The sequence below is a fragment of the Neomonachus schauinslandi genome, chromosome 14 (genome assembly GCF_002201575.2).
Source record: "Neomonachus schauinslandi chromosome 14, ASM220157v2, whole genome shotgun sequence".
Lineage (NCBI taxonomy): Eukaryota > Metazoa > Chordata > Mammalia > Carnivora > Phocidae > Neomonachus > Neomonachus schauinslandi.
The window spans coordinates 13,940,285-13,966,117 of NC_058416.1; the positions used below are offsets into that span (position 1 = coordinate 13,940,285).

General features: G+C 46.2%; 1 protein-coding gene and 1 non-coding gene across 2 annotated transcripts in view; both read right to left on the reverse strand.

Annotated features, from left to right (window-relative positions):
• Positions 1–4,686: 4,686 nt before the first annotated feature.
• On the reverse strand, positions 4,687–4,789 carry LOC123326660. The gene has a single exon (XR_006541235.1). It is a non-coding gene; the product is annotated as a U6 spliceosomal RNA (small nuclear RNA).
• Positions 4,790–18,571: 13,782 nt separating this feature from the next.
• TNFRSF11A (TNF receptor superfamily member 11a) overlaps positions 18,572–25,833 on the reverse strand; it is a 33,264-nt gene continuing 26,002 nt past the window's right edge. Inside the window, exon 10 of the mRNA XM_021686239.2 lies at positions 18,572–18,943. Within this exon, the coding sequence (XP_021541914.2) occupies positions 18,597–18,943 (347 nt within the window). The 3' untranslated portion in view covers positions 18,572–18,596. The remainder of the gene's footprint in view (positions 18,944–25,833) is intronic.

Sequence of the window (25,833 nt, forward strand, 5' to 3'; positions counted from 1 at the left end):
ATCCTGTTTAGAAATAAAGGACTTGTTTGTCGGATGCTGGCAGTGTTGCCAGCAGATGGCCGTCAGCTGTCATCCTGCTTCAGGAATTACATGGGCGGAAAACAGCTATTGTGCCCCGGAGAACCCCACTTCCTGGCAAGCCAACGAGCAAGCGGTGGTTGACTCGGGAGTATAAAGGCCTTGGCCCCTCAGTGCAGTTTGAGAACTCTGAACAGCCAGGCCAGCTTCCGAGCTCCCCATGGGGCTAGCTAACGCCCACCATCTCCTGCCTAGTCCTGCTTCCTTCCTTTCTCTTCCCCAGGTGCTGATCCTGAGAATGCTCCCTAACAAACTTCCAGCAGCTCAGCTCCATCTCAGAGTGTGCGTCCCCAAGAACTGAACCCGGAACACCTCCAAGGGAACCACTCTCCAGAAGTTTGGTAGATGCCCTCAAAAGAGCCGTCCTGCTGCCCACAGCTGCTGTTAGGAGAGGTGAAGCCAAGCCTAACTCCTGCCTCCTTCTGCCTTCTCAAGCCGCTCATAAACAGGTGGTTGAAAGGTGGGAAGGAGAAAACAAGTCACTGATACCCACTGCCCACGAACAGCCACCATCCACTCCACAGAAAGGTATGGAGATGCTATTGTTGCCAACATCTCGATGAACTATCTCTTGCTGAAATTACTTCTTTGCTTACATTACTTAGATACAAGGGCGGCACCTGGGCAGCACAGTCGATTAAGTATCCAACTCTTGATTTCGGCTCAGGTCATGATCTCAGGGTCCTGGGATCCAGCACCGAATTGGGCTCCCTGCTCAGTGGGGAGTCTGCTCGTCTCCATCCCCCTCTGCCCCTCCCCCTGCTCGCGTGCTCTGTCTCTCTCAAATAAATAAATCTTTAAAAAAATAAATTATTTAGATATAAAGAATATTAAATGGTCGCCTTGCATAAAAGCATTTATTATGGAAGCAATGTTATTCCTTCTGCTACCTCCCTCATACTTGCTAGGGCAAGATAGGCAGATGTCACCTCCCAGGACAAAGACAATCATGGGAACAGAAGTGTCTATCTTTTTTTTTTAAGATTTTATTTATTTATTTGACACAGAGAGAGAGCACAAGCGGGAGGAAGGGCAGAGGCAGAGGGAGAAGGAGACTCCCCACTGAGCAGGGAGACGGATGTGGGGCTTGATCCCAGGACCCTGGGATCATGACCTGAGCTGAACGCAGATGCTTAACTGACTGAGCCACCCAGGCACCCCCAGAAGTGTCTATCTTGAGTGCCACTAGCTCTATGAGTCTTGTTTTTTGTGTTCACTGCTCTGCCCGGTACAGAACCTGGCACTCAACAGAAGCTTATTAAGTATTAATTCAAGAAAGAAAGGAGATACCACCTTTGTCACAAACCTCTTCTTGCTGTCCCGACCATGATATCATCTATTCTGTCCTGGAACCTTGATCTATTTGATGGAAGCTATTCTATGTTCATCTTGGTATCCCGGCTCCCTGTCACTGAGTATGGTACACACTAGGTGCTCAGCAAGGTATGCCTTGGAAAAATGTTCTGCAGATCAAGGGCAGTGTTTAATCATCTATCACTGAGTAACAACTAACCTCAAATCTTACCAGCTTAAAATGGCCACCATTATTTGCTCGCCATTCTGGGCTTGGCTGGGCGGTCCTCTGTGGGGTTACTCAGGCGACTATAGGGTCTCAGAAGGCTTCATTTGAACGCCCGGGGCTACCAGCCAGGAGCCTCAGTCCTCGTCCATATGACTTCTCCGGCAGACAAGGGCAACAGCAACTCCCGCAGGGCAGACACCCATGTACCCGTGCTCGTCCAGCTGCTGCTTGGGTCACACATGCTGGTGCACATCGGCCAGAGCCAGGAAGGAGCAGGACTGGGCCCGCCAAGCGTCGATGTGGGAGGGGCTGACGCCGGGTGCTAGCCACGGGGCGGAGAGATTCATCAGAGGCCCTGAATCATGGAACTACCTCCCGAGGGCACATTAACCCAGGCTTAGCCACTTAGGGCCAGAATTCTGGAAGAATTCTTTGTCTTCCAGGGGTTCCCAGGTGATTGGATCTTGGATTTAGGTATTTCAGCGGCAGTAAAACAACAACAACAACAAAATGACTAAGGAACAGTCGGGCAAAACCCTGTGGTTTGGCCGAGACCAGAAAGGTCTCTGCCATACCCTTGGCTGCTAAATTGGTCAGCAAAGGACACTGGCTGTTCCCCAGCCCTCGTACACCCTAGTGCTTGGCTCATTGTGCACCCTGAAACCTCAGAGCTCAGCACCTAGTCCTCTCTCCACGCATCTCTTGGAACCCCTGATTGTGCCCTGCTCTGAGTAATTAGTAAAATTAGTTTGCAGTAATTATATCATTTCTCTTCTCATCCCCTTTAACATGGTATCAACATTTATGCAAATTAGGGATATTATCAATAATCAAGTATTCATATAACATCTGCTGTGAGACAGAAATCAACTGAATTAAGAATTTCCAAGGTGAACTATTTCAATTCTGGAGACTTCCAGAACTCTCAGACCTTAGCTGGGAAGTGACTTATTTGGGAGGCATGGAGGGAGAAGTGTTGTCCTTGGCTACTAAAAAACCAGTAGAGGTGAATTCATGTTTGCATGCGTTATAAATCAAGGATAAGTTAGGATCAGGATAGACCACCCAGGGTTAATTATGTAGAGGGATCTGTTTGTTCCTGTGCAGGCTCTTAGGTTCTTCGGGGTAATGCAGTCCATCATAGGAAGACTGGGGGCAGGAGCTCCCCATCCTTCAAAATAAAGTCACATTTATAGGTACCACATTTATAGGACTCCAACATATTTTGTGGAAACACAATTCAACCCACATACCAACCCTCCTCCCCATAGGCCACATGTCTGGGAAAAGCCTTTGTTCAACAGCAGCTGGGGAGAGGGATGCTTAAGAGACTCAGAGCTCCATCTAAGATTTGGTCCAGAAGTCTCTGAAATTCTGGAGAAAAAAACTGACCCCCCAATTCTAAAGTTTTAGTGGTTCTCCATTGGTGCTGACTTCCAACTAGAGACTAGAAGTTGCCTTTGGGGGTGCAGATGATTCTTTTGGGAAAAATACACTGATTGCCCTTTTATATATGCAAACAAAAGCAAGTATCCTGTTCTGAAATAGGATGGCTCAAGGTAAAGGCATTTCTATTGTAATATAAAAATCTGTCTTCATTAATCTGCAGAGTGTTTCTGGGGGAAGCAGTTAGGCCTGGATTCTGGGTAGGGCAGAAATGGTTTCAAGTGCCTTCCTTTGCTTGGCGTCGGGATGGGGGAAGCGGACGGGGGATGGGAGTTAGAGGCTAAGGAGCAAGTGACCCTGAAGCCGCAGTCGTGTGCTGGAGCTAGATGTATGGACTTCTGTAAAATTGTACAATTGTCAGGAATCTTGCAAGTTGGTTGACAAGCATGGCCATCATTAAAAATTAAATTATGTAGGGGCACCTGGCTGGCTCAGTTGATAGAGCACGCGACTCTTGACCATCGGGGTTGTCTGTTTGCGCCCCACACACTAGGAATCAGACTCCTCTAGCCCGTTGCTAAGCATCTACCAACACACCACTGTTAGGGGGACACCGTGGAGGCTCTGGGAGTTGTCCGGTTTCCAATGCCGTTTGTCTCCTCTGCGCCGGACAAGAGGAATTAAGGAGCAGGCTAGTGTCCGAACCCAGCAGCGGGGGCAAGCAAGTAACAAGGTGGCAGGAGGGGACGCGTACATGGAGTGCAGCTCAATCCACACGCTGACACCTCTAGCAATTGGTACGCCATGTGAGCTCAGCGCTAGCACCTGAGTACTGCGGGCCCAACTCCATTCCAAAGCCCCCAAATAAAAAAGAATATATAAACATAGCTTGTGGATTCTCAGAAACTGTCTCAGAAGGGAACAGGAGAAAGGATGGAGTTTCCCATCATCCCACAGGCAGGGGCTCCCGCTGTGGTCAGGGAGCGTGAAACCTTCTCAGTTCCAGAAAATCAACTGTGGTCTTCCCAACAGGCTTTCTCAAGAACTACAATGATCCAATGTGCCCCAGGACCCTCCAAGAGGGGGACATTTGTAGCATTTCCCAAAGTTAGCTGTGCACAAATTATCTCAGGGGCTAGGGCTCCACAAAAACAAACTTTGGAAAGCTCTAAACCAGACACGTGTACATCATGGAAAATGATCTGGCCCGTGGGCGTTTTCCAGCCCAGTACAGTTCAGTGATCCTGAAAGAAGGAGATGTTTGTTACTTTCCCACTCGTGATTGTGCTCAGGTGAGCCCACCCTTAGAACCCTTCCTCCTCACTCCATCCCCCAAAGTACACGATGGGAAGAAATCTTTTTGCAATGATCTAATGAGGAGGAGCAAACTGCAGAATATTGGCAACTCCATCGTGTGCCCAGAAAACATCATTGAGGGCCAGGGTTGCAAAATTTAGCAAATAAAAATATAGGATGTTCCATTAAATCTGCATTTCAGATAAACAAGGAATGATTTTTAATATCTGCACATCCCATGTACTATTTGGGACCTACAAATACTAAAAACATACGTAGTTGTTTCTCTGAAAATTTAAGTGGGCATCTGATATTTTCCTGAGATCTCAAGGGAGGGCAGGGTTTTTGGGGTCAGACAGATCTGGCGGGACTTTGAGTTTGGCCACTTAACTAGCAACACGAGCTAGTGAAACAACCTCTTCATGAATGTGCATGTCATCCTTGCGCAGAGGCCATGCTCATCTTCTCTGTATCGTTCCGATTTCAGCCTATATGCTACCCAAGCGAGCCCTGAGGCAACCTCTGGGATTTCCCAGCTATGCGTAATTATGAGAGATAATATTTCCTTCATAGGATGGGGGGTAGAATTAAATTTGAAATGTCATAAAATAGACTCTGGCACAAATTATTAGCACATAGTAGCACCAGGTCCACTTTCTCCTCATACTGTTCTTTCATTTGGGGTTAATCAGGAGGAAACACATCATTTCGCTGGACTCCTGAAGGCTATCGGGAGCAACAAAGCCACTCTTAAGACTTGCCCTGCCAACCTTTCAACTTCTTTGGGGTTTTGGTAGTTCAGAGTCAGGACCCGACTGACAATTCCCTTCTCATCATTCCCGGGACAGCCCTTCAGACCCAAAGAAGCTCGAAGACATCTAGAAGCCTCGGTGAGACTAAACCAGTAGCCCCTTGTCTACCTAGTTATTGAAAGGTTCGACGAGATTCCACCAGAACAATGAGCTAAAATCTTCACAGAAGCCTCCATGTTCTACAGGCCAACAGGCCAGGGAGGAGGGAGAACCCTCCTTAGATGGTTCTTCTCTGCATCTTTCCCGCCACCTGTAGCAGACACATCTTCATTTTACTCTCAATTTTCCCAGCTGCTGAAGGAAAACCTCAGAATCGATGCCCCCCAAGATGGTGACTACTTCAAGCCGTATTTGTCTTGACACTGGTGTATGTAATTATTTTGATGCCGGAGTTATTTCTCTAATTATGTTCCATTTGGACTAAGGCTCATTATTTAACATTTGGAGTATGCCTGGATTGACTGGAAAGAAAATCGGTTGACTTGAGAATTGAGGGGAATTAGAGGCAAATGTGGAGCAAGTCAGTATTCTAAACTGCTTGTGTATAATTCTGGAAGTAGATAATCCACAGGTAGCATATAGAGAGCTAACTTAAGAAAAAAAAAAAAAAGCCATTTCCTGCAAGAAATGAGAATAGTCCAAGGTTGCCATTGTTCTAATTCTGAATTTGGTTTTTCCCAGAGCACAGGAATCTTCACGATCTTTTCAAAACAAGGTTAAGGAAGTTGAACCCTTCCTTTGAAAGAAAATACCACCTCATTTGAATGTTTAAAAATACCCATTGAGCATAGGATCAATTGCCATCCTACCTACTGCTTGGGTATCAAGGGTGTTTGTAAAAGTTTTAATTAAATAGTTAACGGGGGAAAAGCCATAGTTTAAGGGTGCAATTACCCAGAAAAACACTTTATTTCATTATTAACTTCTTCAGATTGATCTAAAGCATAGACAGAAGCCTTGCTTTTAGGTAACAAAACAAAACCAACACTGCCTGGCATTAGCAACTACTTTTAACTGTTTCTAGAGTCAGTTTGTGGACAGTATCACATGCTAGTGAGGATGGGGAGCAACTGGATCTCTCACACACTGCCGTATTGTAAGCATATGCTCACCATGCAGCCCAGCCTGAAAACCATGTCCACGCAAAAAACTGTACGTGAAGGTTTATAGCAGCATTATTCATAATTACCCCAAGCTGGAAATAAGCCAAATGTCACTCACCTGGCGAATGGATAAACAAACTACTGTAAAGTAAATACTACTCAGGAATAAAAAGGAACAAACTACAAATGCATGCCAAAGCAAGCCTTGTGCCAAGAGAAAGAGGCCAGACTCAAACGGATACACACCATATGATTCCATTGATTGTGGCAAAGGCAAAGCTGCAGGGATGGAGAACAGAGTAGTGGTTGCCAGGGGCTGGGGTGGGGAGGAAAGGACTGACTACAAAGGATCAGGAGGGAACTCTGGCAATAACAGAAATGTTCTATGTCCCGACTGTGGTGTGGTTCAATGCATTTGTTAGAATTTATACAACAGTAGATTTAGGAAAGGTAAGTTTTAATGCATGTAAATTATACTGTCTCCATAAAACTGATTTTAAAAAGTCATTTTGTGACTTCCTAAGTATCACGCTGATGTTGAATAAGCTTTCATTAAACACCCTTGATGCAAACACGGGTGGGGCGGGTGTGTGGTCCTTTGCTCTTGGAATATCTAGCCCAGGTGGCGCACTGTAACTGCTTTCCTCTGTCTGAGCAGGAGGTAATGACAGGGCCCATGACTGACTTGTAGAGCTCTTGAAGGACAGTGGCCACCATCTGTCCCTTTTGGAAAAGGTCCTCTGTCCCATGGATGTCATCTGCACATCATCCACACCATCCATGGATGCTGGGACATGGACGCGTCAAGTAATTGCTGGGTTTATATTTGTTTGCTTGGCTTTAAAGATCTCTTAACCATGTAATGGTGGCTGTTTCATTATTCATAATAAATACGGTAATAAGCATACAGTCATCGACACAGATCTATAGGGCCCAGAAGCACACACATGGTGGGATGCAGTAATGGGTAAATGCCCAACAGCCACCACGGGGGGTTGCTCATCCTTCTGACACTGCCCATGGGTCTACACTTGCTCTTGATGCTAACAGAGGATTAACAGTATCACCCTACTCAAAGAATGGAATCTCTTTTGGGACATAAGGCCAACAGACCATATGCTTAGGATATAAGGTATCTAATGCCAAGTTTTAGGGCTCACTATTGAATTTGTGAAACTAAGTCTGACTATAATGAAAAGCTATTTTAAAAATATTTTCATGATTGACTTCCTTGGCCCGCCCCAGTTCAACTCCACGCACATCATTTCGCTACAGCTGAAAACAGAATACTTTAGAGAAAGCAAAACATACATAGACATGACCAGCTATCCACAAGATCATTACAACAGCGAGCAGGAACACAAACTTTGGGGCTTGGGTGCAAAATCCACACACTAGCTTTGTGAGCTTGTGGAAGTTTATTAACCTCTCTGACCCTATATCCTGTTGTGTAATAGAGATAATAAGAGTCACCTCATAGATTCGCTGTAGTGATTAAATGACATAACGCTCTGACATATGACATAACGTATGTACATTACTCAGCAGGTTGCTTCAGCAAATGGTGGCTATTTGCCCAAGTGTTAACTGATGTGAAGTGAGACTTTCTCTTTACTCACACTCTCTTCTTCTTCCTGTAACAGAATTGTCAGTGATTGCTACTATGGCCCCTTCCCTGCTGGCAGCCAGGAGTAGATGTATTTATGGTGAGAATTTAAGGCCAAGAACAGAGGCTCCACTCAGTGCTGAGAGGCCCCGGGCTCGGCGCTCGGCGTCTGGCAAGGATCCTGGTGAGAGCTCCCGGCCCCTGGCGGTGCTGACAGCCCTGACATTTGAACTCTTGCGGGGCCTAAGGTTTGTTTCTTTCATTGTCAGGAATTATTTTTTTCCCCAGATTTATTGGGATATAATTGCCATACAACACTGTGTATGTTTAAGGCCTACAACATGCTGCTTTGATACACGTATAAACAGTGAAACTATTACAATAAGGTTAGTTAGCGCTTTCATCACCTCACAAATTACTATTTTGTCTGTCTGTGTGTGTGGTGAGAACGTTCAAGATCTATTCTCTTAGCAACTTTCCAAATACTTAATATAGTATTGTTAACTATGGTCACCAAGCTGTATGTTAAACCCCCAGAACTCATTCATCTTATAACTGAGAGTTTGTACCCTTTGACCAACATCTCCCCATTTTCCCCCTACCTCCCAAGCCCCCACAACCACCATTCTAGTCCCTGTTTCTAGGAGTTTGGCTTTTTTAGATTCTGCCTATAAGTGAGATCATACAATATTAGTCTTTCTCTGACTTAGACTTAGCAAAATGCCCTCAAGGTCCATTCATGTTGTCACAAATGGCAGGATTTCCCTCTATTTTTATGGCTGCCTCATGTATCATCAGGGATTATTGCTCTATTCTTCCTTTGCGTCCTGAACCATAGCCAGCTCTGGCCTAATAAAAATGCCTATTTTAAAAAGGAAGGCAGACACAAAGAATCCTTATCTAAATAACCCCATTTTCCCCCAACTTCTCCAGACCAGACCCTTAAACTGCAGCTGCTTCTTGTCATGGCTTCCAACTAGAAAAATATATCTTTTCTTGAGTCATTAACAATAACAGAAGTTGGAAGAGAAAAAAGTCCTACAGTGATCTCATCCTCACTGTGTTTGTATTTGTCATTGGACCTAGCAGTCTGGGGCTACACATGGGTCAGGGTGCACACATGGTCCACCCTCCTCCATCCTCTTCTGGACACACTCTTACCACAGGCCTGACTGTCCCAGGTGGCCTCATTTTATGTTAGTGACCCTCCTTGGCCATGGCTGATTGGACTGACCCACGTAAACTATGAACGATGCTCTGATTCAGTAGTTATGTTGGGCTGACCAGAGTCTATCTCCTGGAATCCGGAACAGTCATATGTATAAACTGGATAGTTTATACACTGTACATATGCCTACACAAAGTTTATATATTACACACACGTGCACACATACACATATGGCCAGTGGGTAGTAGACACTGGGAATGAAAGGATTTGGGAGCTGAAGATTGGGGAAGAGAGTAGCCATTATATGCACCGTGCATAGCAAGGTCATGAAGAGAGACTGGGAGGAACAGGACGGGGAAGAACAGGGGGACAGTGTCTGGAGCTACCTCAGTCCTGCCCTTCCAACATTTGGGGGTTCGTTTTTCTCTGGTTTCTTGAGATCCCTTCCCTGACTTCACCCGAGTGGGTTCCTAGTCCCTGAAACCTTTGCACAAGCCACTGAAGCAGTCAGAAATAGTTGTTGGTTTCAACTATCATCGAGCAGGGCTTTAAAAAAACATTTTTTAAAAAGATTTATTTATTTGAGAGAGCGCGCACGTGCAGGGGAAGTGGGGGAGGGGCGGAGGGAGAGAGACCTCAAGCAGATTCCCTGCTGAGCGCTGAGCCAGATGGGACATGGGGGCTCAATCCCATGATCCTGAGATCATGACCGGAGCCAAAATCAAGAGTTGGACACTTAACTGACTGAGCCACCCAGGTGTCCCTAAAAAACCATTTTAAAGACAGTGCTATGGATCCATACACGCTGCCAGTGGCTGAAATGGTGAGGCAGAGTCCACACCCCGCCCTTTGTGTCTCCTTCCTAAGGGAAGATGGGGTCTGTACCTCACCATGCAATGGAAGCAGTATGCCCACTGGTGCGAGATGAACAAACAGGGTAACTTCTAGGAAAAGGCCAAATTCTAAAAGAGTGATCAGTAGAAGGTTAAACTCTAGCAAGGAGATCTCACCATAGCACCCTCTGCAGCTGGGGGACCCTGGGATGGGGGAAGGAAATGGAAGACCCAGAGGGAAGGGACAAGAACAGGGACTGAGGAAAGGAGGAGACGAGGCAAGGGAGGCTCTAAGCATCCGGAGACAAGTATTAAGGCAGGGAGGGACAGGGGAGTCATTGAGGGAACAATAAGGAATGTGGGACCCACATGGGAGGAGGGAAAGGGGGAGGTACACCAAGTGCCTGGGGCACAAGGCAGAGAGCGGAGAATGGCTTGAGCAAGAGGAAAAGAGAGAGAAGGAGACACAGAATGAGGAACTACAGAAAAGAGGTCAGGGAAGTTAGAGAGGAATAGTGGAAGAGGCTGGGGAGGGGCAGCCAGAGGGACTCCCTGGTTCTGATGCTTTCTTCTCATCAGTGACCCCTAGTCCATGTCATGGCCTCTCCCCATCTAGACTGTCCTCATTTTCTGATTGGTTAAAAAACTTCTATTAAAAAATTTCTATTTCTATTAAAAAAATAGTTACTAATACCTTCCCTGTCTATCTGACAGTGTAGAAGTCAGGACCAGGGGAAGAACTGTGGAAGTAAACTGCAGCTAGAGAAAATAGCATGTGCAAATGCCCTGAGGCTGGAGGTGTGTGCACTGGAGAGAAGACCAGTGCCACCGGAGTGGAAGAGAGTGGTGTGAGATGATTCTGGAGGGCTGGGGGCCATGGAGTCCATGTGAAAGATTTTGGTCTTCTGGGGAGGGAGGGGTAGTTGTGGTCAAATTCATACTGTCCTGATTCCTCTTTTTTCATCATCTGTCCGTCTCTGGCATATTCTACTTTACCACCTGCACATATAAATGTAGCCACACTCTTATTTTTCCTATTAATTGCTGGAGCCCCATATGCCAAATTGCTCACCTGTGAAGTCTCCCCCTCTAGTCATCCAAGAACCCCAACCTCTTACTCAATCCAAAGGGAACAGATTTTCCTTCCAAATACCCCTGAGAGAGGCTGAGAAAGGCTAGTGAGCTCAGCTGTGCACCGTCACAGTCTCTGGTCACTGTCCAACACTGTCCCACTCATACAGATACTGTGGACTGCCGAGGGGAGGGAAGGCTCCAGGGTTAAAATCACATTTACCTTGCTCCGCACAGCCTTAGTCTCCAGAGCGGAGTCAGAGGTGCTGGGCCCCAGGTGCACCCACCTGTCCAGCCCAACTCTTCAACACCAGCACAAGAGCCCCTTGGGAGCCCTTGGTGTCCTTCCTGCTGGGGGACCTCACTAGGATGCTCCTGATCCTTCAAGAAGCTCCCTAGTGTTGACCCTCTCAGGAAGCTGCTCTGTCCCCCAGCACTAGCTCTGCAGACCAAGGGGCAAGTGTGGAGGCATTTTTGTCAGGAGACAATAGCTCCCTTACCCTCCAAGCCAACAAGACACTACCTGGCCCTACATTCAGGTGCCCAACAGCCTTTCCCGAGGCCACCTGCTCTCTCCATTTCCACACACAGAAGATAAGAGTTTGTCTTTACTTTTTTTCCTCCTTACACAGTCACTCATTATTATAATATTATGAATATAAAAATAATGAAATCAGAAAATATCAATAGAAAAACATTCCATATTTCCTCAACCAATAACAGACATTTATGTCGGCATGTTTATCACAAACTCACAGTTTCCATGGTTGAACGTGCTCCCTAGAAGTGTGCCTGCTTCATTCCAGAAAGCCTTATAGGATGTGACAGTCCACTGAGTAAGTGGTGGCTCTCGGCCCTGACACTGGGAGTCCCACTGTGAAAAGAGTTTTTATTGTGGAAAACATTTACTCTGAATAAATATTACTGGTATACATCTCCCGAAACTTAATTTTTCTAGAAAATAAAAAATCGTGGACTGCAGATTAACACCACAATGAGATACTATACGTCTAGCAGAATGGCTAAAGTTAAAACAAATAACTGACAATACCAAGTGCTGATGAGAGCATGGAACAACTGGACTCTCATTCATTGCTGACCTGAGTGCAAAATGCCACAGCCACTTAAGAGAAACGATTTTGCAATTCCATATATATATATATTTACCCTATGACCCCACAATCCCACTCCTAGGAGAAATGAAAACACATGTCCACACAAGTTTTTATAGCAGCTTTATTTGTAATCGCCCCAAATTGGAAGGAATCCAAAGGTTGGTGAACAGATAAACTGTGGTACATCCTTACCACGGAATACTATGCAGCCATCAAAAGGAGCCAACTACTGAAGCACCCAACAACTCAGATGCAGCCCATGGGCATTATGCTGGAAGAAGCCAAATTCAAATGGATTCCATTCATATGACATTCCGGAAAAGGCAACACTATAAGGACAGAGAACAGATAGTGGTTGCCCAGGGGTGGGGGTAAAACAAAGAGGATTGATTACAAAGGGAAACAGGAAATCTTAGGGTGCTGAAAATAGTCTCTATCTTGATTGTGGTGGTTACACAACCATAAATTTTTGTCAAAAACTTATACTAAAACTGTATACCTAAAAAGTGTAATGGAGCAAATAGAAGAGTCGCTGCTGAGGGGAGGGGAGGCTCCAGGGTTAAAATCTCCCCTAAAAAGGGGAGAATCTTACTGGATATAAATCACAAACTCAATAAACCTGATAGGAAAAACTATGTTGGTTTTCCCACTGAGAAAAAGCTCTTTTAAGAACCTTAAATATGTATTTTTTTTTTCATGGTTCCTTTGTCATTGGAATAGGCGATGAAAGCCACTAAGTTGAATTTGCTTTTCCACTTGAGGGTAAGATGTTTTACTGCCTCTGCCTAAATTAAGACAACTCGTCAGAGTCTCATCACGAGAAGGTAGTTTTCTCATGACTTCATAGTCCACATAGCCTTGTTTTTAGGGCTACACCTGCTCATAAGAAATCAACGGCCTAAGTCACAGGGAAGGGCTCCAGTCCACTCCCAACCCCAAAGGGGCTTGGACCTATAATGCCCCCTCTTCCAAGCTGGTGGCCAATTTGTTATGCTTCCCAAACGGGAGAAAAAGAAACAGCCTTTCAACCTGCACACCCCGGTATCCCTCACTCTCCCCAAATGTCAGAGGCCAGGACAGAAAGGCCCCCCAGTGCCCATTTTGATTGTACTGGCCAGTGAAGGCGGTATACTGGGGGGCTACACAGCATAAGCCCCCTTCCCTCCATGTGACATCAGGAGATGACAACTTTGGGTCAGCTACCACAGTCTTGTGAATTTAAAATGGAAAAGGCGCACCTCTTGGACCTAGTTTCAAAGAGTGGGAAGGTGTCTGAGGTGGGCAGCAGGGTTAGTTAATAGTTGTGTGGCCCGACTCAGGAAGTGGACACGACGTCTGAGGCCACCACTGTGTCCAGGAATGGACAGCTGTAAGAGACAGGGGGAGGGTGACGTGTAACAGATGGTCTCTCCCACTAACATCTTCCAGGAGCTCTGCTGGTGCACGGTTGTCTCTCATCCCATCCCATCCTCACCCCAACCCTATAAACTAATAGGGTTATCTTCAATTTACACACGTGGGAAGTAGAGCTAAGGAGGGTGGCTGCACGAGGGAAGTCAGGAAGCAGCAGGGCTGGCTCTTGACTCTGGGTCTGCCTGCGACTCTTCTATTTGCTCCATTACACGGGGGAACAGGGGAACGTCTCCAGTGCCTCGCGGTAGAAGGAAGATACTGGAAACGTCCTGGAATTTGTCATTTTAACTTTTATGCTATTGGCAATCTTATTCTTAAATGAAGATTTTTGGGGGGAAAGTGTTCCTGCATGTCAGTTTTACTAAGGGGAATGGAGGAAAGAGATGCAAACTAAGCAGGGGTTTCAACTTCACCCTGGGGTCAAGGTAACTGTGCAGTAACGAGGTGGACAGACCTAGAGAGAGAGTCAGGCTCACAAGAGCATGAGAAGCCAGGGTGAAGGGAATCATCGAAGGTCACAATCAGAGGTCACTTAGGTGTCCCTCCCCACTTGGAAATGTATTCTGTGCTCCCCTTGTTCAGACCTTGGGGGACACTGAGTTGTTTTCCTAAGGGAGGCAGTTCCTTAGTGGGGGCAGCCATGGGGGTGTCGGGCCAGGGTCTCCAGCATCTGTGGCCCCCTGCCCCTCTGGGCTTGGCTTCAGTGATTCCACCCGACATGCTGTGCCTGCTGCTGGCCCCACCAGTGCCCGATTTTGGGTCCCCACCTCTTTTTGGCAAGGCATTGTTGCAAGGCAGTCTGTTCACCAGCCAGCACAGCCCCTCCTTGGCGGCAGTCGGGGGGGTAAGGGTGGGGGCGGGGGCGGGGGCGGCATGCTGTGGCAGGAACTCCAGATAATCTCTGTTCCCAGAAGCTCCTCTGGTGCCCTATTGCAGAGCAATGTCCAAGGTCTTCCCTAACTCTCTAGGATGTCCCCAGATGCCTTAGGACTCTAGCTAGCTTCACCTCCTTTCTCAGGGATGCTCAGGGCCCAAGCATAAATAAAAATGATGACTCACCAACTGAATGTTTAGGCCTTTGAATGCTTATTCCCTCCCCTTAAAGGGGGCTATGCAACTGGTGCCCAGAGCACCCCAGAGCTCCCCAGAGGAGATGGCCAAGGGGAGCCATGTACCCTTGGAGACTGTCAAAGAGCAAACGTTTCAAAATGACACCTCTTCCACCAGAGACAGAACCTTTGCTCAAACTCACTCTTTTGCCCAGTACCGACCATAAATAGTTTGTTGAGTCAGCACAAAGAGTGAACGTGACATCTTTTATCTGTTTATATAACAGGTTCCTCTACCCAAGTGTCTCATCAGTTTTCTTGACTTTACAAATAGTCGCTTTTCAATGACCTGTGCCAATGGAATGCACTAGGACAGTCGACCCAGGCCCCCAACCATGGATATTTGGCTTTGGAAGGAATTTCAATACTTAAATATGGATGTGGGTGTCCCTCTGTAGGAATGTGATCACCAGTGATGGAAGCACTCCTTAGGGGCTAGGAACATCCCTCTCCTGCTCCCAGATGAGCTCTGGGAGCGTTTTATTCCGCACCATTTTATTCTGAACAATACTCCAATGGTAGACAGATGGTAAAAGGGACTCATTCTTCCCCTCCCTGCATCCATCCCTCTTCCTCTCTCACACTGCAGCTCTTCCCGCTTAGAGCAGGGGGTCTGTCTCCCCCAACTCTTGAACCTGGGCTGCCCCTGTGTCTTGCTTTGGCCAACAGAGTGTGGCAGAAGTCACAGCATACCAGTTTGAGCATTGGCCTCAAAAAGCCTGGCACGCTTGCTCTCTCAGAAACCTGCCACCACCAGAGAGCAAGGCCAGACTAGCTTGCTGAAAGGATGAGGGAGCACATGGGGAGTGTTTAGTCTGGCCCCACTAACCCCAGCCAGCAAGCCAGCCAGCCAGCCTGCACATGGGTAAGCAAGTCTTACCAGGCTCACCCAGGCCTGAAGAACCAGCCAAGCTGAGCCAACCCACAGAATAAAGGGTGGTTGCTTTAAGCCACTATGTTTGGGGGTGCTTGTTACATAGCAGGAACCCCTTCCTCTCGCCACAGGAAGGTTCGAGTACATCACATTCAAACTGCTCTTTGCACTTACAGGTAGAGAGAGAAATGAATTCTTCCTTCTTCTGGTAGTGGAGCTAAATGTGGGCAGGAGACCCTAGATTCCATTTCCCTTTCAACTCTTTCACTGCACAGCCAACCTGTATTTTAAAGAATTTTCTTATGAGATCAACAGCAGATACATCGTCAAAGCAAAGCATTTTCTGTCTCAACTCTGTTGTTGAGGGTTCCACCGATAAGAAATAACATAACCAACATTTGACACCACAGCAGACCACAGAGATCAGGAATAAGTCACATCAATTATTTTACAAAGAGCCCTGTTCAAGCAAGCCATGAAAAAAAAAAAAAAACTTTTATGGTGAACTCTAAGTTTAATAATCTCTTTAGCACAATCCCCCCAAATTTTTCATTATTGTCTTCATTTTATTCTGTTTACATCTGTCATATATGTCTCTGTAATACATAGACACAGACCTCTATTTGCCATACATTTCTACCACTTAACTGTCTTTGGATCAATATCGAATGTAGGGATCAGGGTGGGAAAGAATACCACCTTTTTCTGAAAGTAGATTCTTATGTATTTATTTAGCACCTTTTATTGAAGGAGCTCAAGATACTTAAACATTCACTGTAACATCCTTTTGTTTTCTCTGGGTAAGTGTCAAAAATGATCACTAGTGCTTTTTTATAGAAAGAAATATGAAAGCACAGAAAGGTGAAAGGAGTATCATGAGATGATGATAGTCATGGTAGAGACTCAGGTCTTTAGCTTTAGCATTCTACTCTGTGAACCACATTTTGTCTGTTTAATACACTCCGTATCAAAAGGTATAGTGGTTTCTTCCATTTTTATGACATCTCTCTTTGGATGGATGTTAACTAAATGGGCAGAACAGACAGTAAATTCCCACAAACTAATCATCCTGGCAGTGCAGTTACTTCCTGCAGCTTTTTATGTAAGCTAAGAAGTCCCATAAATTATAGAGCCACCCTCTGCTTCTCCATTAAAAATTATAATTGAGGGGCACCTGGGCGGCTCAGTCGGTTAAGCATCTGACTCTTGATTTCGGCTCGGGTCATGATCTCAGGGTGGTGAGATGGGGCCCTGCGTCGGGCTCTAACTGGGTGTGGAGCCTGCTTAAGATTCTCTTTCCCTCTCCCTCTACCCCCCTCCACCCCTCCAATCATGCTCTCTCTCTCTCAAAAAAAAGTCATAATTGACTGCTACTATTCTAGCACTTCCAAGAGATCTGCAACCAGTAAGGAGAAACCAGTGACCAATGGTCATTCCTTCAGCTGGGCACCTGTGGCCATTTAAATCTGGACACTGACCACTATTAGCACTCTTAAAACCTACCAGATCCACAAAATTAATTTTAATGTGCTTAGGTATTTTAACTTTTCTTTGGTATATGAGAACAAATACTCACTGACCACAACAGATGGAAGAACCCAGGTATTTCCTTTCAATCTGACTCATGCTGTGTGTTTCCTCACAAGCAGGCTGATCTAAGAGAAAAGTATCTCTGTGATAAGTTTTCTTAAATTCATAATATGAGGATTTGGTTTTTAAATAAGATGCTTTGGAAAATAGCAGAAATGTTTTCCATTTCTACAAGGCTAAATTACAGATGCACAATTATTTAGGAAGAAAATAGGGTCTATTGCCTAAACACACTTATGCACTTCTTATCTAGAAAAAGAAAACATAAATTAACATTTCAGTTTTATCCCTTCTTTCCTTTTTTTTTTTTTAAGATTTTATTTATTACTTATTTGAAAGAGCAGGAGGAGGGACAGAGGGAATTTCAAGCAGAGTCAGAGACCCTGAGATCATGACCTGAGTGGGAACCAAGAGTGGGATGCTTAACTGACTGAGCCACCCAGGTGCCCCATCCCTGCTTTCTTGAATTTCCCTGGCAGCTGCTTTTCACCCTGTACTTGGGCTATCCTGTGTCCTATTCATTTCTCACGTATTTTTGAGAGAGACATTAAGAATAAGAATGCCAAGCTGCAGCAACTTGGATTTTAGAGATTTAGTTACCAAAGTACCTGATTGCCTCTGCTGGGATGAGTAAATACATTCACCTCAGGGGTGAGCCATTTTTGGGGTGAGGGAAAGAAGGACACATTACAGCTTAGTTCTGCCTGCGGATTGACAGAAACTTAAAAACATTCAGGGGGAAAGTAGGGTTTCCCTTTTTCCTTCCTTTAAAAAAAACACGAGAACACAGGAAATTTTTCAAAAACGAAAATCCTCTCCATTTGCTCCTGAGCCTCCCTCTAGGCTTCACAGTCCTGGCCTTTTCACCGAAAGTGCTTAGTACAGACCTCCCTGCCTACCTCCCCCCAAAAAAACCCATCACCAAAACACAGGCAACCTACTTTCAAGAAGGGGTGCAAAAGAAAATATATAAAGAAGACCAGCACCCTTAGGAGAATTTTCAAGAAAACCCTTACAGAGTAAAAACAAAAGGGGGGAAGAGTATTAAGAAAATGTTATGGAAATGAAATACAAATATAAGGGGAAAAAACGGACCCAAAGAGAACAGAACAATCATTAAAACAGATGCCATAAAGAGACAAACTACTGATGAAATGATAATGGGGAATAGGAGGGGACGGAGGAAAACCCTAAAAGGAGGTAAAAAGTGGAGCGACGTGTACCTGTGTCATCAGTTGATACGTGACTGTGGGTATCAGTAAATGGTCATAACAATTGCAGGTTTTTAAAAAGTGCCCGATTCTACAAAGAGCAAGGCGGGCGCTGAATGTCGGGTCATTTGACGCGGATGTACCGAAAGGGAGGGCCGTCAGGGAGCAGATCCGGGCCACCGCCCCGCCCAGGCGCAGGTGCGTGCCGTCCCCAGGCCCCGCCCAGGCGCCGGTGCCAGCCCCACCCCCCGGCCCCGCCCAGGCGCAGGTGCCCCTGGCTCCCGGGTGGGGTAGAGACGCGGCCCCTGGGGTGCCCGCGGAGGCCGGGCTGGAGACGCAGAGATCGGAGCCCGCCCCCAGGCAAGGCGGCTCCGAGGGGCGCCGAGAGCCGCTGCGGGTCCCCGGCCGCTCAGCGCCGTGCCCCTGTCGCGCCGGCCTCGGCCTCCCCCTGCTCCTGCACCGGCCGCGACGCCTTGTCGGGCCCGGGGGCGCCGCGCTCCTGCAGCCCCCCGCCCGCGCGCGCGTCCAGGCCGGCGCACGGGTCCCGGAAGCGCGGCGCGAGGCCGGCGAACGAGTCGCAGCGCGGCGGGCTCTCCTCCTGCACCGGGCGGCCCACCGGCTCCCCCGCGCCGCTGCCGGGCCCTGCCGGGCCCTCCTGGGAGTTCTGGCTGACGTAGACCACGATGATGTCGCCCTTGAAGTTCATCACCTGCCCGCTGGAAATAAACGTGGAGTTACTGTTTCCAGTCACATTTCCTACAAGGGGAGAGGAAGAGAGAACACGCAGAAGGTGAGTCATCAATTCTTGATGAGAACTTGGTCTTGTGAGAGGGAAGTTTCCCAAGGAAACAGGCTGTTCTAGCAGCGGCCTCCCCTCACCGACACCGTCTCTAAAGTGCATCGGACACTCCCTTGGGGCGCCTGGGTGGCTCAGTCGTTAAGCGTCTGCCTTCGGCTCAGGTCATGGTCCCAGGGTCCTGGGATCGAGCCCCGCATCGAGCCCCGCATCGAGCCCCGCATCGAGCCCCGCATCGAGCCCCGGATCAGGCTCCCCGCTCGGCGGGAAGCCTGCCTCTCCCCCCTCCACTCCCCCTGCCTGTGCTCCTCGCTCACTGTGTCTCTCTCTGTCAAATAAATAAATAAAATCTTAAAATAAATAAAATAAATAAAATAAAGTGCATCGGACACTCCCACTGGTTCCTTCATTTGTCAGCTCACCAGGACCGACTGAGGCAGAGGAAGGAGGGAGAGAGAAGGCAAAAGAGAAGCAAGACTACGGGCCATGCTCCAGTTTTGTCGTCTGCCACATGGGACTCAGGATACCGGCAGGAGAGCACACCCCAGGTGTTAGACTGTAACAGGTGCAGCCGTTACCTGGGAAAGGTGTGCGTGCGGGAGATGCAACGGCCGCAAACAGCCAGTGGCCTGGCTGTGGCCAAGTGCATCAGTAAGGGAACGCACTGCTGGAGGGAAGGTCGTTGCCTGATAGGACCCTGGAGCCCACCAGCCCAGCCTCCCCGGTGACCAGATTGTCACACCTTTGTACTTCCACAGAGGTCCCTAATAGTTCAGCCCTGGAGGGCCATGGGTCCACCCAGGCTCAGTATTTAGCAGAGGTTAAATCAATTTCCTTAACACCTTTAACTCCTGGAACAAAAGAGATTCATAAGACTAAAATGGAAAAAAGAAATCCTATAAATCACTCTTTCCTTCTGAACCCTGAGAGGTGATTGGTCCCTGGGGGGGTCTACCATCACTTCTTTGTGGGTGACTAGATTTGACCAGTCTTGAATTGATGAGCCTTTTGGGAAACAAATAGAAAGTTCAACAAGTGTTAGGAAACTTGCTACTCTTATTACTCTTCTATTTTAAAAATTGATAACTCTAGAAATGACCCAGGTGAAAATAAATGCCATAAACCAAGCAGATGCAGAAATGTCCCAACACTCAGTATCAGAAACAGAATCTTTCATACTGAGAAGAGATGAACATCAAAATAGCTCCTCACTGTTAACTTCCCCTTTTTTTCTTATCTACTGTGACTCAGCTTTAATAATTTATACAACTTTTCTATCACCACTCCACAAGAAGAGATTTTCCCCAAGTTTGGAAAGCATGTTTTGGATGGTCTGACTAAAATACCAACAGCCTACAGGAAATCCCATTGGGGAGCCTTCCCTCCACCCACGAAGTACCTTCAGAGAAGCTGAGATGGAGGCCCAGTGACCCCGGAAACTATAAGGATTTCAAATGAAAACAGATTTCAAGTGTGAGCAACAAATCAAAAAGATTTATGACTCATGCTATTTCTCTCATAGGCAGTTGTATGGGGTATATTTCAAGATGGTGGTGGGGATTTATTTGCCTAATGACCCCCCACCCAAACAACAAGGGGGAGGCCAGCTAGTGTTTCCATTCACTAGCTACCTGGATCACTCCATGTCCTCTGAAATATACCAACAGGTGCTCCTAACATACGGTGTACTCTATGCTAGGAGTCTACTTTCTAGTATGTCTATGCCTTTCTTCTCCCACCAGTTACCGAGTTAGTTCTCAGTTCTGTTTTTACCAGTTGAACTCATTAGGAAATCTAATTAACTATATATTTTGTAAAGTGGTGAAATGTAAGTGTGATAAAAAAGGGGAACTGTTTCTGTAAAAACTCAAGTGAATGCAAGACCCAAATAAAAGTGAGTCACACTCAACGCAAAAGACAACATCCACAAACGGCTGAACTAGTAGGTAAGGAGACATGGGCAAGAGAACTGTTGAAAAAAGATACAAAACAAAACACATGAAAAGGGCAGAAGGATCTTGGGCTCAAATTTGCTTTGTAAATGTCTACAATTTCTCATGCCACACTAAAGACAGAGTGGAAATTAAGATCACGAGGTTAATGTAAAAAAAAAAAAAACTATCATCAGCCAACACATATGGCCCTTTACTAAAAATAATCCTTGTGAATGTTATGTTTTAAGTTTAAAAAGATGCCCAAGATATGGACTTGTAAATGACTGCTCCAAGTAACTCAGCAACTACTGACCCAGCGCTGGTACCGGGGCCTCTCCTGTGGCGGCAGCAGGAGTGAGACCGTGGCACAGAAGTCCTCCCAGTCGAGAGATCACTATTAACAGAAGTCAAAGTGAGAGGGGTGCCTGGGTGGCTCAGTCGTTAAGCGTCTGCCTTCAGCTCAGGTCATGATCCCGGGGTCCTGGGATTGAGCCCCGCATCGGGCTCCCTGCTCGGCAGGAAGCCTGCTTCTCCCTCTCCCACTCCCCCTGCTTGTGTTCCCTCTCTCGCTATCTCTCTGTCATATAAATAAATAAATTCTTTTAAAAAAAAAAGTGAGAAATTAACAACAGTATGAAGATACCACCAACATTCTATTCTAATTTAAATATACCATGTTTGTTTACTAAAAGCAATTTAAAAAGCTGTTTAAAAGTATGATTTTCTCGGTCTATTATTACAACATCAGTGACTGCTGGTTCTGTTGGTCTCAGTAGAATAATGGAGCGCTAACAGAGGGCATCACTAGCCCCTGTGTGATTGACTTATGGCTTTGAATTTAATCTCCCATCTTCTTCGTCCTCTTCATATGGAGATTTATCTACTGATGTCATGGTATATACGACTTCTCCCTCATTTTAAATTTTATTTCCCAACAAATCATCCTCATGAATCCACACGCTGTTGTTTACCTTCTTCCTGGTCAGAATCTTCAGTTTGTCTGAGCTCAAGTCAAAGCCCATTTTTTCTTATCATCTTGCACATCAAGATCTTGTTTAATTATTCACATTAAGAATTTCATCCCATGCCAATTTACCTCGGGGCAAACAATATCTTTGATATATCCCATAGGATCTATATTCTTTTTTTCCATCTAAAATGGAACTCAAATCCTTTTGCCTAAGATATATTTAGACATTTCAGGATCCTCTGACTCAGACTGGATCAAGAATATTATTCTTTTGGGGGTGGGGGAGGGACAGAATGGGGGGTGGACAAGAACAAGGCCTTTAATTTCCTGATAATTAGGATGTAAAGAAAAGGTATCTAGAAGAGTATAAGATTCTAAAGCAATTTTATTCTTCACATTTTCTTTTTTTTTTTTTTTACTCAAGGTACAATTAATGACAAAAACCACCTTTGACCAAGTCCAAGCCCATTCCGTACTGCCGACTTTTATGAGAGTAGTAAACTGGTACAGACTAGAACTTCCTTAAAAAGCTCTACTGATCTGCCAATGACAGTAAGTGGCTACGGAGCTGTCTTCATGGGCACATGACCTGTGCGGTTAATGGTGCCCGACCCTCAGAAGGCCATGCTTGATTAAATGCTCTGCTGTCATCATCTTGGATTTGTTATTAATTTTTGCACATGGACACCTCGTGTTTTCATTTTTCACTGGGCTCTGGAAGTGATGTAGCGGGTCCTGAGCAGCAGGCAGCTCTTAGGAGTACTGCTCTGGGTTCTTCCCCCACACCAATGCTTTAATTCAGTGTCACTCTTTTTGGAGGGTAACCTCTTATAAGTTGGATATCCTTCAGTATCGCAGAAGTGTTTGTGAATCTGATTTTCTGTACTGATAAAGAACTTGATGTTTGGGAGGACACTGAGTCCCAGAGGCTACTACAGTGCCACTACAACAGGGATCCTATGATATGTTTCCCTGATGTTCAGAGCCACCTGTCATTTGTTGTGAAATGTTCGACACCAGCTTTCTGGTGTAGCACTGAGGCTCGTCCCTTTAAGAAAAAGTCTAGTGATGGTATCAATGGTACCTATGATGCTCTGCCTATGTCTAGAGTCTTGGTTTCTTTCAAGTGCAAGGAGAACCAAGCCACCTGCCAAGCAGTCTAAGTGCAGAATCCTTCTAGAGTTGTCTTCCCTCAACGTTCATAGTTGTCTCATCCACCTCAGCTTCAACAGCAAAAAGATTTTAGCAACTCATTCTTTGAATAGTCCCAAAGCACTGAACGGTTTTCACAGAAATAGTTCTCATGCTTTTCAAACTCACTTCTTTTTACCAGCTCACCAGTTTTAATAGGATCAACTCACAGTCCCGGGACAGGGAACACCCATGGATTTAGTACGCACAGCCATTCACCAAGTGGGAGCAGAAGGGCCTGGGTGTTCTGGAGGGATCCATTAGGTGTGAGTAATCAGTGTACTGTGGGCTTACTCTACAGAGGGAGGGAAGAATGTGTGCTAATCTATGTTTAGGTGTACACGGTTAAGAGAGCACCCATTATAGTAACAATAGTAATGGAAACAACGCCCCCAATACAGAATTTATTGAGTGCTCCCTCCACGCCGGGCTGGGTGCATTGCAAACACCAGCTCGCAGCTACTTTGCATGGGAGCATTCCAGGCTGGCTTCTTTCTCCCCTCTCTGCCTTAAGGAGGGAAACTGTCAAAGAGCCTTCTTTTTTCATGGCTTGTCTTAATGCAGACTCACCTGCCAGTCATCTAATAATGTCAATGTCATCCTGATTTTGTGGTCTCTGAAGAGCAGAAGGTACTCACTGCTGACTAAAGGGATGAGTTTTCAGTCTAGGAGGGTAAGAAGTGGGAAGGGACAGAGGAGAGAGCAGGGGTCTGGAAGCTCTGGTCTGGTCCTGCTCGGCCCTCCCTAGCTGCGGGATTTGGGACAAGCCACCTAAGAACCTCTCCAGATTTCGGTGTGCTCATTTGTGAAATGAGAATCAAGTTTCAAGCCCTGCTAGCCTGGCGGGTGCGGCCGCACAGAGTAGCACACAATACCTGTTAAATGAAAGAAGAAATGAATGAATGAACACCCGCAGGATGGTGTAAGGTTCAAACGAAGATGGATTTGAAAATGCTCGGGGAATCGCAGAGAATCAGTCACAGGGATGCTGATGGCATTACTGCTCCCGGCAGGTGGACCTCCAAGGCAGAGAGATGGGGGGAATGTGCTGGGCAGTAATGTTATTTTTCCATCCGTGTCTTGTTGGCGGATCTCAACATGTCTTAAGGACCAAGAGGGCACTTTCCTCCAGAAATCTAACCAACTTTTGTTTTCTTTGCTGAACTAATTCATCATTATGACTGTCACTGGTTTGAACACTCGTCTATATCGTTCTGCACTAAACCCCCATAGTCTTGTTTCTCCTCACACAAGTCAGTGATGACTTGCCTATAGCACAGGGTTTAGAATGAGTTGGTAATATCCTTCTCCTGTAATACACGTAAGTCCTGAATTGTCCTTCTCAATAGCAAATAATTCCTTACAATGTGCTTTCTACCTTTTAGGACAGAAAGGTGTTATAGGGTTATGCAAGTAGACCAGAGAGGGCAAGTCAGTGGGTCCCCATGTCAGCAAGTTGCATGATTGTGTGGGTGCTGTTAGGCCTCCTTTTGGGCATGGCTGGATAGCTCCTGTAGTTGATATCTGCCCCAAAGGGGTAACTCTTTCCACTGAGGGCCAAGGAAGCCCCAGATTGTTCTGCTGTTCGGGGGGGGGGGGCGCGGAAGCCCTTGTTGGTAGCTGGTAAGGGAAAATATGAAAAGGGAAGGAGGGTGTAGATGAGGCTTATCCAAGATGCCTTACAAAGGCCTGAGACTTTTAGTCTATTCAGCCTCCAGGAATACAAGGCAAAGCAAGGGCCCGTCACTACCCCCTTCCTTCCCTTCCTCGGCTGTCCTTCTGACACCTTTCCCTTGCTAGGCTGCCCCTGGCATTGATCTTAACTTTACTGTCACTTGAGAAAAAAGATGGGGTTGGAGGTATATGAAGGAAAGAGCTTTCTTCACAAAAGAACCGGGGATAGTGAAAATAGTACCTTCTGGAAGCAGCTGGTGGAAGGGAGGTGACCCATAGGCCAAGGTAGCCATCCCTTGCTGCACAGACCCTAGTGTCCCTGCCCATGGAACTTTCTGGGCCTGGCCTGGCTACGGCCCCTCGCTCAGCCAGAGTAGTCAGCTATCCCAGACCCTTATTCTGCGGCACACTGGAGAGTCTCCAACACACAGTGAACAAAGGAAATCAATATTGATGGCGCCAATTTAATGGCAGCAGAACAGCGGCTTAAGGTACAGACCTCACAAGCAGATGATCAGGAGGTCAAAATAGTCTCCTCATCTCTCAACACGAGGTGACTGGGACTTGTATTTGAGGCTACCTAAAAGTGGGATTTGAGAGCCAGAATGACAGGAGGATTTTTCCTAAATTAGAAAGTTTGAAGAATTTCTAACATTTAAAATGGGTTGGTTGGGTTAACATTAATATTTAATGTGACTTAACTAACAATATCTTCAGGTAACTCGAGACAGTTAAAAATAGCATTGAAGTCAACAGAAACAATGGACAAATGAAGTGTCCCATCCTAACCAGAAAGAGGTCTACACTTTGCTAAGTCCATGCTTGACATGGCGGCTCCATGGAATCTCTCTTTCTTGGGCAGAGAAAAACAAGCTTTGTTTTAAGAACTCAGTCTCTGCAGAATTCACATTTTTAAGCAAGGTAATACACACTCTTCTTCCCAAAAGCTTATTATGTTGTTTAAAATGCATAACGTATGAATATTAAATCACAAGAACTATAGCAAATAATACCACCCAATTGTCATGTAGATTTTCTCCCAAGGAACAGCACTAAAAATATACACAAATACACTCAAACT